General features: G+C 38.3%; 2 protein-coding genes across 2 annotated transcripts in view; one reads left to right on the forward strand and one right to left on the reverse strand.

The window, feature by feature from the left end:
- The window catches only part of LOC141434868 (alpha-N-acetylgalactosaminidase-like), a 544,783-nt gene that overhangs the window by 265,494 nt on the left and 265,809 nt on the right, over positions 1-13,480 (forward strand). The window lies entirely within an intron of this gene.
- Positions 1-13,480, reverse strand: part of LOC141434971 (uncharacterized) — a 205,927-nt gene that overhangs the window by 128,876 nt on the left and 63,571 nt on the right. The window contains exon 2 of the mRNA XM_074097467.1: positions 5,052-5,398. Coding sequence (XP_073953568.1) covers positions 5,052-5,304 — 253 coding nt within the window. The 5' untranslated portion in view covers positions 5,305-5,398. The remainder of the gene's footprint in view (positions 1-5,051; positions 5,399-13,480) is intronic.

The following is a 13,480-nucleotide window of genomic DNA, read 5'->3' on the forward strand; positions in this document are numbered from 1 at the left end:
TGATTAAGATTAAGAAAGTAAACAAAGTGTGACAGAGAAAAAAACCAGCTCACGAGCACATAAGATCCTGTTCAAAATGAAATTTTTGAAAAGCACAATTAAGTTATTCTTGCTGACTGTGCATTTTGCTGACCGTACTTGCATTGTCATCCGACTTACATAACGAGAACGAGTCACTAAGTTACTCGAGTTAAATGAATTATTATTATTATTGTATTTATACCAAATTTGAAGTCATTTCGGCCACTGGAAGTGGGTCAAAATGGACTTGCAAAATGTGACTCTACAAAGACAACAAACAGAAGCCTCTCTCTTATTGTCTAACGCACTTGGAATCACAATCGTTTTCACCACTAATTTCTGTCACACGGTATGAGAGGAGGGTAGAAAGAGATGGCGAATACGATCATAAACGTCAGTACATTAAACAATACGGCCTCGGGGTAGTTACATAATAATTTATAATTGAGAGAAAAGACGCTTTTCACTCTTTATCACAATCACAACCCGATTTAACCGACTCATCTGCGATGTAAACGTTTAACCATATTCAATTGAGAAACAATGCGCCGGCACAGGGCCACTGTTTTGTCACTATTCATCATTGACTTGTGTTTGTTACAGTCGCGATGGCAGCAATCCATCAAGGCAGGATCAACATCAGCGCGCTTTGATCCGAGTGTCAGCATTACGGGGCGTTTTTGTTCGCGATCAATCGGTGACTTGTGGGTTACATATGGAATTGCCTTTCGGGGGCTTTATATTGTGATTGCTGAGAGCGTGCTTCGACTTTATTAGGAAATTGGATGGCGTATGGATGAACTAACAAGAACTTGACAAGATATTAAATTATTTGTTGAGAACACTTAAGTTGCGAGTACAAACCTACTAGAGATTTTACAAATAAGTTTCCTTAGATTTGTGTTGGGAGCAAAGTAGGTATACAAATGTGAATAGATTTTTTTAAGAGAATTCTTCAATTGAGTAGACACCATTAACTATTAATTCCTAAACAATTCTGATAAAGAAGCTATTAAGTTAAACCCTGAACACCAGATTATTTTAATTAACCATACAACTTGATTGTTATTGCTTTTTTGGTAAAGTCAATGAGGGCTATCGCGTTTGGATTCGCCGCTAGAGGCGGTAGTGTAGTGTGTGTAGTGTCTCCGAAATATCAAATCTCATAGTTTTTGGGTGAGCTACGCGGGTTTATTTATAATTAGAATAATATTGCAAATATTTTGCATTACCTGAAATTAATTATGGCAATTATGCGTTACGACTTACGGGACAATAAATGTCTGTGTTTTGAGAAATTTTTGTCTTTCGGAAACCTTTGTCCTCCCTATTTTCCGAACAAAAAGGGACTACGCAACATTGTGGTTACTCGATATTTTTATGGTACGGTTTTAAGGCGTATTAAATATTTATTTTAATCTAAACTTTGTTTTCACACCCGTAATAACAGACTTTGAAAGCCACACTTAAAAACCTCACGCAACAGAGGCGCCATCTAGAAAGACAAAAAACAATAGCCCTCATTGAGTTGACAATGTTGAGTAAAGTTACAGCAAGCTATTCATACAAAATCTCATACAAGTAAAAAGCACCTATCTATTTCAGGTGGTGTCAGTCAACTACCCAAATGTACACTTGAACCAATTTAATCGTGACCCACTGTGGAACCTTTTCGTAGAAAAACTCATAATTGACATCTCATCAAGACAAGGGAATTTAGTAGGTATGACACTTACTGTGAGAACGTTCTAGGGTGGGTCAGGAATCAAATAGTTCGACTGTCGCTACTTAATAACAAAATGTTTACCTAAAACAATATAAAGGGCCATATATTTTCATCCTGTTTTCCTTTAATAATGTTATATGCAACACTTAAAAAATCTTCACATCTTACTTACGGTACTATTCAATGGAAAAAATCAATTGTGTAAACAAATGTGGTGACTGACATTGACACTTGACTGACGACTGGCTGACTGACTGACTGACGTTGGACCTAGTGATGTGAAAGCTCTTTAAGATACTTCAGTCAGCAGTAAATAATTATTTTGAATTTACTCATATTTCATTATTTAATGTAATCCCTAAGTTTAATTTTTAAAAATGGCGAATCACGTATTCTCTTACTCCTGTTCAAGAGTCATTCACAATGTTTCTATGTCCCTTTTAACTTAAAATGTTTAATAGCATTTTCAAGAAGTTTTAGAATTATATCTTCAAATATATACCTAACGTTTCTTCCATACAAACTTACACTTCATGTTCAAAACTTACACTCCCCTTTATACCCTTTAAGGGTAGAATTTTTAAAATGGTGAAACATGTATATCCACTTATATTTTTTTGACGTATATTTTCCCAAGGTTTATGATGGAGTATTTTAGAATTGAAAGGGTCAGTTTAAAATATGGATTAATTTAGATTTTTTTGCTGCTTAAGTAGCGTAGTGGAAAAAGCCAACCTGAGATATGTGTGCATAGGAGAAATTTGTATCTTGACTCCTGTCCAACGGTGGTGTAGGGGTTATAGTACGCAGTACGGATTGCTGAGGACCTAGGTTCGATTCCCAGCGCTGGTCTCTTTTTCTGGTTTTTCTGTGCATCCATGTCTCAGTTTGTATTTTCGATATAATTTAGAAGAGGCATTTTTAAATTTACATAAGACAGGAAATGAGAGTAGACACAAGGAAGTGATTCAAAATGATTTTTTGGTCCAACAATGGACTCCACAGTAAATATGATACTAGTAAATAGAAATCTACATAATTTCTACTAAAATACTATTTTATCGTCCAACTAGTGTTTACCCGCGGCTTCGCACACGTAAATCATTAGGTCCAGCAGCTGAAATACCGGGATTTTTAAAAATTGCCGTGGGAATTCCCGAAAATTAAATCGTTGTTTTCATTGACATTACATTAAAAACAATCATGGTCAAATTTCATGACTCTAAGCCCAGCGGTTATTAGTTCGAAAGTTATCCCTATCTCGTGGGAATATCGAAATAAAAAGTAGGCTATGTTTTATTCCAGATGTCAAACTATCTACATACCAATTTTCATGACTAAGCTGAGCGGTTGTTATTTCAAGATTTTATCCCTATCCCATGGGAATATCGGATAAAAAGTATCCTATGTTGTAATCCAGGTTATCTAACTTTTCGCCAAATTTCATCCAAATCCGTCCAGCCGTTTCAGCGTGAAGAAGTAACAAACATATTCACTCACTCACTCACAAACTTTCACATTTATAATATAGTAGGATTAGTAGGATATAGTAGGAAGTAGGATAGTAGGATAGGATTAGAAACCTTTATAAACCTTCATTAAATAGTGTAACTTAACACAAATAATTAATATCTACGAATAAATTAATTTGCAGAGCCAGCCATAATTATCGGTAGGTAAGGTTGGTTCAGTCAAATAATTAATTTTGTTGGTACAGCACTAAATTTCCAGAGACTAGACCGACCATAGACCAACTTCGGTGAGGAAAAAATTATCATGTCAATTTGACAAAATATAACGGATTTTCGTCTTCCAATTAATTCTATAAAATAAACATATTTACACGATTATTTAATGATAAAATGGTTGTTAAAAACAGTGGTGAGCTCATTGAGATGTGAATATGATCGGGATTGGCGTTCAAATGCAAGAAACTACGGAGTAATCGTGAAAAATTGCTTTGTTTACACAATTGATTTTTTCCATTGAATAGTACTTTACATACAACCAGGGCAGCAAAGATATAAAAGTTTTCCGTCTCTCCCCTCACGTGAATGACGAATGACGTTTATTTGGTGAATGACTGATGATGAATGACGTTTATTTGGTGCATGCATTTTCAAATTTTACATACACCTCACATACACGTATTAGGGCACCAAAGATATTAAAGGTTACCTTTTGCTGCTGCATTACTTGAGACAACTCCTGCTCAAGCGGTAAAGTAGCTATAGTCTGCCGTAGCCGAGAATGGTTCAGGTACACATATGCTCCATGGTTCTTAGAAGCCTTTCATTAAATAAAGAATATTTGAACCTCTTATAACTTCCATGTAACAACTTAAAAATTTCACGGACTTTCTTCTGTTTTGGTAAAAGTTCAGTTAAAGTAAAACTCATGATTTGACAGAAATCCAACATACCGACTTGTAATAAAATCTCTCTCCCGAAATAAAGTCACAAAGAGACTTAAAAGCGTCCTCCCTCTTGGGACTTGAGTCCTTATTGTCTAACGCACTTGGAATCGCAAACGTTTTCAATGAGGGTTTTCATAGAGGCGAAATATCGCTATCGTTTTTTGTCTTTCTAGATGGCGCCACTGTTGCGTGAGGTTTTTAAGTGTGGCTTTCAAAGTACCTATGTTATTACGAGCGTGAAAACAAAGTTTAGATTAAAATCATATTTAATACACCTTAAAACCGTACCATAAAAATATCGAGCAACCACAGTGTTGCGTAGTCCCGTTTTGTTCGGAAATAAAGGGAGGGCAAAAGTTTCCGAAAGACAAAACTGTCTCAAAACACAGACATTCATTGCCCCGTAACGCGTAACGCATAATTACGATAATTAATTTCAGGTATTTAATGCAAAATATTCACAAAATTATTCTAATCATAAATAAACCCGCGTAGCTCACCCAAAAACTATGAGATTTGACATCTCGGACAACTCACGCTACACTAGCGCCTCTAGCGGCGAATTCATACGCGCTAGCCCTCATTGCGTTAGTATCGTGAGGTCCGTCTGACGTTTGCTTGCGATTGGCTTGTTTAGTTATTTAACCAATCACGAGCAAACGTCAAATCACAGACGTCAAACAGACCTCACGATACTTACTAACGCCATCTAGCGATATTTCGCCTCTGTGAAAACCCTCATTCTTCTTGTTACGCGGCGGATGAGAATACAAAGAAATGGTGAATGCTATTTGTGACTGCCCGCACGTTACATAGTCTTTGTTCAGAAATAACGAGTGGTCCTTTATTTACACTCAAGTACCAGGATAGCAAAGAAACAAAAGTTACCTTTCGCTGCCGCATCGCCCGAGAAAGTAACCCCCTCGAGCGGTATATGCAGCTCCTCCCGCCGCGGCCGGTCGCTTTCCTGGTCCAGCGCATCGCGGGACTGCGAGGCCACCAGCGGCGCCGCGGCCTCCGGATTGGTCGCCTCGAGGGTCCGGACTATCTCGCCTAGCAACCGCGAGCCGTCGATCTCTTCGCCGGGCGAGTTGAGCGGCGCCGGCGGGGGGAACGACAGACGCCGCTCGTCCTCCTCCATGCCGGGGGCTACGTGCGATCGTCCATCGCTACGCGGCCCCGCTCGCACTCACACACTCCCTCCTAATGTGCACGCCATTTTGGATTACTGCCACCTGCCGGCAAAAAGAAGCAGTTTTAGTCAAATTATTTTTCATAAAATTTATGTCAATTTACACATTATACCTAAATTATAGTTCTAGTATGAAATGACAACGATCATTGGATCATCCAGCTTTCCCGCGATCCACTATACATCGTCCGTTCATGTTGATAATTTATCATAGTGCTTCTATTAGTGCATGTTTTATATTTTTCTTTAATTTTGCTACTATAAATTCAGTTTAACAAAAGGTTAAGTTAAACTATATTTTTTCGACCTCTATCTTATCGATCTTAGTCTAAATATCCGTATCCGTTAAGGCTTTACGCGTAAAGCCGGTTAACCCTAATCGGGATATTGAGCCCGTTGTCCGGGTCAGCGCCGCCGGACGCGGCAATGTGCCGCTTAACCGGACCTCAACCAACGCATCAGTGACGCCGTACGCCGGAACCTATCGTAACGAGACTGCAGGGCTACTACGAAACTCGAAGTTCGTGTCATGCGATCTCTCTGACACTTATACTATTTAATACGAGAGCGAGAGGGACGGTACGATACGAACTTCGAGTTTCGAGTTTCGTAGTAGCCTTGCTGGGTCTACCTGGGTCTACACACTGTCGAAATTACGCGATCGAATCAATGCCCAACCGAAGTTTGCTTGTACGCCGAAACGTAACGAAATTTCGGCAAATGGTGTTGCTAATTATTGCAAATATAACAGGTGTAGATAATCACGTCAAATATCTATCGCGTATATAATTTTTAGGGTTCCGTAAATAAATGAATTATTAAGACGAATTTTAAATGATATTGTAACGGATAACTCAGGTCTTACACCGAGTTTAGCTCGACATGTTTCGGACTATTTCGTAGCCCTTCTTCCAGGAGCACGCGACTCGGCAGCTGCCGCAACACGCACACTAGGTACGCGCCACCGCTCTGCTCGCGCGACTGCCCGACGAAACTAACACCGGCGCACAATTACCCGCATTTTTATCGTCATTTTTATTGTCAATGTCTAATGTAGTGTAGCACACAACACTAACAACATCGCTCCGTAAAGGCAGGTTCACTCACACCAATCGATGTCGCAGCACGAGTATTTAATACTGTTTTCCAACTTGGGGGTACCGACCAACCGACGACTCTCAATGGCTTCACGCACTTTCCGCGGAATGAAACACACAGACACCTTATCAAACCTGATGTAATGCGTCAAATCCGAGTCCATTGAATGCTCGGCCACAAAAAAAAAAAAGTTTTTCATTAGTAGTAATATTTGTACGGAATATTCCAAGTTTAGGTATATTTTAAACCTTAGGCTGCTATTTACTCTTAAACTACTAATAATTCTCAAGAAAACTTAACCGTTATAGTTTTTCTTGTAAATTTGATATAGGTACTTACTTACTACCATCCTGAATTTTTTCAAATTTTTCCACCCACCGGTTTAGATTTTAGAGGGGGGGGGGACGATCGATTTTAATGAGAATTTGCACTTTAAAGTTGAATATTTTGCAAAAATATCACTGAATCGAAAAATCGTTCTAGCAACCCCCTAATGGTTTTAAAAGACCTATTCAACGATACCCCATACTTCAAGGTTGAATGAGAAAAAAATCACCCCCACAGCTTTCTAGCTTTAATAGTACCTGAGAAAAGCCGCGGACGGACAGACAAACAGACATAGCGAAAATATAAGGGTTCCGATTTTGCCATTTTGGCTACGGAACCCTAAAAATGTAACCGACTTAATCAAATTATTGCCGCACTCAACGTGTAAGAAGCAGCAAGCATAAACTATGTGAAAGTTTTATACTTAATTTCACTAAACATTCCGTACTTATAATCATGCAGGTAACACGAGTAAATATGTAGGTAAGTTATAGATAAGTTATCGTAGTAATTTTATTTCAATCAACCATCCAATGGTTACAAACTACAAAGATACTGTTACTATAACTAACTCTTTCTCGTTGGACTCTCGTTAACTCTAATGAACCGAGTTAGAGTAAGTTAAATTTAACGTCTTTGCCTTCGATCAGTACCATGAGTTTACAGTGACCGCACTCGATAGCGACGGCGTAAATTATTTGTAGAGGCGCTGTACAATTCTCCATACAAATAATTCACGTCGTCGCTATTGAGTACGGTCACTGTAAACTCATGGTAGTGGTACAGCAATACGTACGTACATATTCGTACGGATGGCCTGTGCTGTAGCCGTCGTTACTGCTCTTAAACGTTAATTTTACGGATACTTGTTATTGTTTTTTTAGAAAAATGTGGCGCTGTCCATTGGAGGACAATTTTGCCAGTGTCTAGTAGGTTTTGCCGTTGTACAGTAAAAAAAATCTAGAAAACGAAATATGAGACGTAATGGTGGATGAACGATGACAGCCAAATAAAAAAAATCTACGGATACTTGAATTTTTTAAAGAAAAAGCAACAAATTAAGTGACATTTAAATGTCTGTAAGTACTATGGCAACTTTGCCTCGTAGCGTATTATTATTCATCAAACTTGAAATTAAAAGTGTATGATTACTTAATATTGAAATCCACTTAAAAGCCAAATGAGACAGGATCTCCAATAACCGCAATTATTTGCTGAAATCTAATCAACACACTTCTGCAAAACCAGGCTTGCATATATCATATTTATTCAGCAATGCCACGTCTATAGCCACCCTGCATATTGCATATCATTTAAACTGCGATCTGCGTCATACTGCGAAGTGGGGCATCTGAAATCCGAAATCACGATGCCACAAACAACATGCTGACATGCAATATCGATGGCATCGTATAAAATCACGTTTACGTTAGCTGTAAAACACTTTATAACGCAACTCGTAAATTCGCGTTAAAATGCTACAGTAAGTTGCTTCGGCTCTCAAATCCGACTATCCCATAATATTTACGTGTTCCAAGAAGCAGTTTTTCACTCCGACAGCTGTGTAAATTCCTATACATGTACTTCACAGCTTGCGACAAAAGTCTGCGGTGACATCCTGAGAGCTTATTGTGTAACTTCAATCGCGATGTCTGTCGTCGCGCACGCGGGGTATTTGATAAAATCGTCAGCAGAAATGAACCACCAGATTGTCTCCAAAAATCAAAATTAAATTATAACTCACCGTGACTATGACAACTAGTAATTATGATCCAAGTTAACCTGGTGATGAAAGTTTAAATTAACTCAGAAGTAACATTCGGATAAGAAACGTAAATTTCCACAAAACTGATTCGAAGCGACGATTTGTCGAGAATGTTTCCACGAAAAGTTAACTAAATCTTTCCGCGGCGGCTTTTATAAATGAATATTGAAAAACCTCTTAAGGAATTTCAACGAAAATGTCTTGAATTTTTTATATTGTCGCCGAAAGGACTCAACAAACACAGTTAAAGATTTTTTTATGGACTTCATTTGAATTCTCGCCTATAGAAGTTAATGAGGTGCAGAAATAAAAAATAAATGGGGTCTGGAAAGCGATTGCGAGCGTACCTCGGAGCTAGGTCTGCTGATTGACGCGGGTCCGGTATATTAGAAACGTGTTCTAGCCTCCCAAGTCACTCGTTCGAGGAAAACAACGTGAGTTAGAACTCATCACGTATTTAATTTAACCCAATCATAGGCTACGTGCGTTCCAAATTTGCCTCCAACATTAACATTATGTTCTACGTTGAAAATGATCTTTAAGCGTAAACCTCCGCGCCAAAGCTGCTATTTGTTCCTATCAGCCCTCTCCCACGCACCCACGTTTCATCTGCTCTATCTAGGAACATGGCATTTCACTCGCATAAAGAGCTGTTCGTTATTGAGACCACCCCCACCTGCCGGCCATTGTGCTATTGTCTCAACCCGCCTGTCCGTTAGCACCAGGAAGTATTTTTACATAGAAGTTCGTTCGTTGTCTGCATGAAAATGTGCCTGTGGTGCTTAAAAATATGAGTTTAGTGTTCATTTGGCTTGCTGCCAAGGGAAGCTCGTAAGTTTTGATTTGAGTCGACCTCTAAATGTTGGTTTTAACGGTTCACGGGCTCGTACGCCGTTTCGTTACTATTGTTTGGTTTGTTGCTTTTAACCTTAATAGTAAAATATGACCCTAACTTAGTTCTAAACTTGGGATAGTAAAAATCTTGCACTAAGATACATTTTTACATTTGAAAATCATCAAAAAACATCATGATCGTCATCATGCTCATACCTGCGAAGAAGTTTAATGTACGTCAAGTACCTAATAATCCGCACCGGACGGGTTAGTACGAAATTCGAAAATCGAAGTTCGTATCGTACCTACCGTCCCTCTCACTCTCGTTTTAAACAATATAAGCGTCAGCGGGACGGCAAGACACGAAGTTTGAATTTTGCATTTCGTAGTAAAGGGCAATTGCGTTTGAGGGAACTACCTATATAGCCCAAGCGCTATCTTTCTGTGCCCTGTAGTGAGACGTATATAGGCCAAAATGAAAACACATACGAGCAACTTTGCACTGCCCGTTTTATTTATGTGTACCTACATATTAAGGGCAGTTTCAGACTATAACGTCTTATTTGCGCGTACCTATAAGTTTAGGAATGAGCGCGTACACGCGTGTATGCCAAAAACGACCGTATATGCGCAGAAATACCGCTATTACGTATGTATGTAAACTCTTTATTGTACAACAGAAAAGAAACAAAAGCAAATAACTGAAAGTACGAAAGGTAAAATGTCTGCTGAGTATATTTCCAGAGTTTACAATTGCGTAGGCTTCTGTAAGATACATTATAAATGACGATGACCTTTTATAACGAGCGTATTGGTAATACTAAAAGCCGTTATTATTTGAACTGAAAGTTTTTGGACGGAATCAAATTACGTATTTTCCGCGAAACAGGTTCAACTATAAGTAGTTGCCAGTTTATCAGGTAGGTGTAGTTATTAGTGTAACTTTAATATACAGACATATGTACCTACTTACGCAATATCCCACTTCCTACTAATATTGTAAATGCGAAAGTTTGTAAGTTTTTTGTCTGTTAGTTTGTTTGTTACTTCATCACGTCTGAACCACTGAATCGATTCAGATGAAATTCGATGTACAGATAGTTTAAGTCCCGGGAGAAGGACATAGAATCGTTTTTACCCCGGAAAATTGCATAGTTCCCGCGGGTTACAAATAAACGAATTCTAAGCGGACGGAGTCGCGGGTAACGGCTAGTATTATATATTTCCAGTTATTAGCTTCCCCAAACGGAAAAAGGTCAACATCTTTATTATCTTTATCCAATTTGATACCGATTTAGTGCTAATAAATGATGCGTCTGACTGAAAAATTTTCGCAGCTAAATCCATTACCTGTTAAGGCGAACAAAAAAGCTCCCAGTGACATTGTGCGTACAGACGGGTAAGGTCACCGCTCCCAATACGCACCATAACTTATGGTCCATAAGTAATTTTGCCCCTTTCACCAACACTTTGTTAAGAAAATGTCATTAGATTTAAACTGTGATCATCCAGTTTCAAAATCAAAATACACCGAAAGTGAAAAGAAAAGAATCATCACTACACTATTTTAAAATATTATCGTAGACTTGAAAATTAAGATATAATTATATATATATATAAAATTTTATCTACATTTTTTTTGTGAACAGTTTACCTTTCAAATGATACCCTTTTAAAATGTTAAGCGGCTATAAGTACCATAACGCTCTCAATCCGGCTCGAAAATCAGCTGCGTGCGGGAGTTAAAGCCAATTTTAATGTTACAAACGGGCCATAAACGCTGTAATGTAATATCAGCTGCAAAATTCGAAATTCGTATCTTGCCATCCCGCTTACGCTAATATTATTTAATACGAGTGTAAATGGGACGGTACGATATGAACTTCGATTTTCAAATTTCGTAGTAGCCCCCTGATGCAGAACCTTTATTTCCTTGTAGCTGTAACCCGGTTGACGCCTTCACGGTTCCTTGGTCCTGATACACTGCTTATTGTAACCCACTTATAAATATCGTTCGTCAATCAAAACGCGAAACTCAACTCATGACAAATTCTTCTTCTGTCAAAGACTTTGAAAAACTTCCTTAGATTATTGTTTTCGACAATATTAAATGAGACCAAACGGGAAGTACCTAACTTCCTCACAAAACAAAACAGAGACATTTTCCAAATTTATTTGTAAATGACAAAGTTCTGATCTAACAAATGTAAAAGATAAACATACTTATTACCTTGTAAGTTTTTATTCTCTGTGTATCTTTTTTCTGTATGTCTGGTGTACAATAAAGAGTCTTTGTATTGTATTGTATTTTATTACTGTATATAGACTGCTATTATTACCTTTTATGAATTCTATTATAATACAATACAATGACTCTTTATTGTACATTGCAAGGTAAGCAATAGGCAGCCTTATCGCTTAAGAGCGATCTCTCCTAGGCAACCTTTTCTTTACAGATAGAAATAAGGACTCGATTGCAGGTGGTGCATCAGTAGTATTTTATACATATTTCGACACAGTGGTTGTGCATCATATTTCAAATCATTTGGCCAAATTTTCCACTTTTCTCAAGTGTGCTACACAGATTCCCGTGTAAGTTGTTTTTGATGTGTAATTTGTATAAACCATAATCATCCCACCACAAATATGAGTAAAATGCTATTTAGTGAAATAAATGAAAAAAATGAGAAAATCTCTCCCTCTTTTGGTATAAAAACCGTATTCGTAATAAACGACCGACAAGTGTCGCTATTAATGCCTGCCTTAAATTAATGGATGGACATGAAAATTACTCAGTGCGTGCCAAATATGAATGTTTTTAAAGTCATACGTATTCGGGTCAAAATTCCTCTGTTCCGAACGATAATTTTAAATTATGTTCTGCAATTAAATATCAGTAGGTAGGTACTCACCCACTTTTTACTCTCGCACTCTTTCCACCATAGGACTACTGGGCACAGAACAGTGGGACGTATATTGGTCTCAGAATGAGAGTTCTTGGTTTGTAGTTCCCATGCGGTCTCAAAGCAAATTGGCAACTTTACACACACAAGAAGTGTTTCATAAGTTTTCTCTCAATGTTTTCTACTAACGAAAAGCTCATAATAAAATTACAAATGTAATTTCGCATATAAATTCCGAAAAATCAGGAGGTGTGAGCCCTACACTAGGTACTTTTTATGGAGAGTTTAGAAAGCATAATGCTAATAAAGTGGCCAATTCCCACGGGAATTTTTAAAAATCCCGAAATTTCAATTCAGTCGAAATTAAAATCAAAACGACCACTTACAGATTAAACCAGCCAATTACTACTAACAGCGTTACAAGATCTGAGGAGATACAAACGTTGCTGCCCCCGGCGGGTCTCCAATCAATTACTCGGCCAATATCGTTGGCGCTATGCGGCTTATTGAGTCCGATGCGCTTTTACCCAACCTGTGTCGTATAATTTTGGCTACATAGGGTTATGTAGCGCCTACTCTTGAGCTAAAAAACGACTTATAAAAGTGTCCATCTGGAGCATTGCATTGTATGGAAGTGAGACGTGGACAATGACAGGGACAGAGATGTTACTGGAGGACGATGGAAAGGGTTAGCTGGACAGAAAGGAAAACCAACGAAGAAGGTTAAAGAAAACGTGAGAAGATCAAAGTCAATGAGACCATAAATTGCGGAAAGGAACATTATGATAGGACACTTGATACGATACGACAATTTCTTTTTAAGTCTGCCGGAAGGTAAAGTAGAAGGAAGACGAGGTAGAGAAAGGCCAAGATTGACCTACTTATTTTGACCAGGTGAAGGAGAATATACATTGCAGTGGCCGTGGTCACGAGTTGACTGAAGTGTAGGGTATCACGTTTGCTTAACAGTGCGAGATTTCCGAACTACCCGCACTTGATAACTCCCGGGTGTTGTAATAGTTATGAGTGAAAATCACGAAAGTTTATAACTAACTTTCAGTTACGTTACGATTTTCAGAGTCACACGGGTAAGGTTCAATTTTAATAACAATAAAACACAAACAGCCGGAGTGAATGCCGATCAATTAGCGATAGCAGGCGTAGAATATTGTGGAGGCAGGGGCTCCCAATTTTCCGG

The sequence above is a fragment of the Choristoneura fumiferana genome, chromosome 14 (assembly GCF_025370935.1).
Source record: "Choristoneura fumiferana chromosome 14, NRCan_CFum_1, whole genome shotgun sequence".
NCBI lineage: Eukaryota > Metazoa > Arthropoda > Insecta > Lepidoptera > Tortricidae > Choristoneura > Choristoneura fumiferana.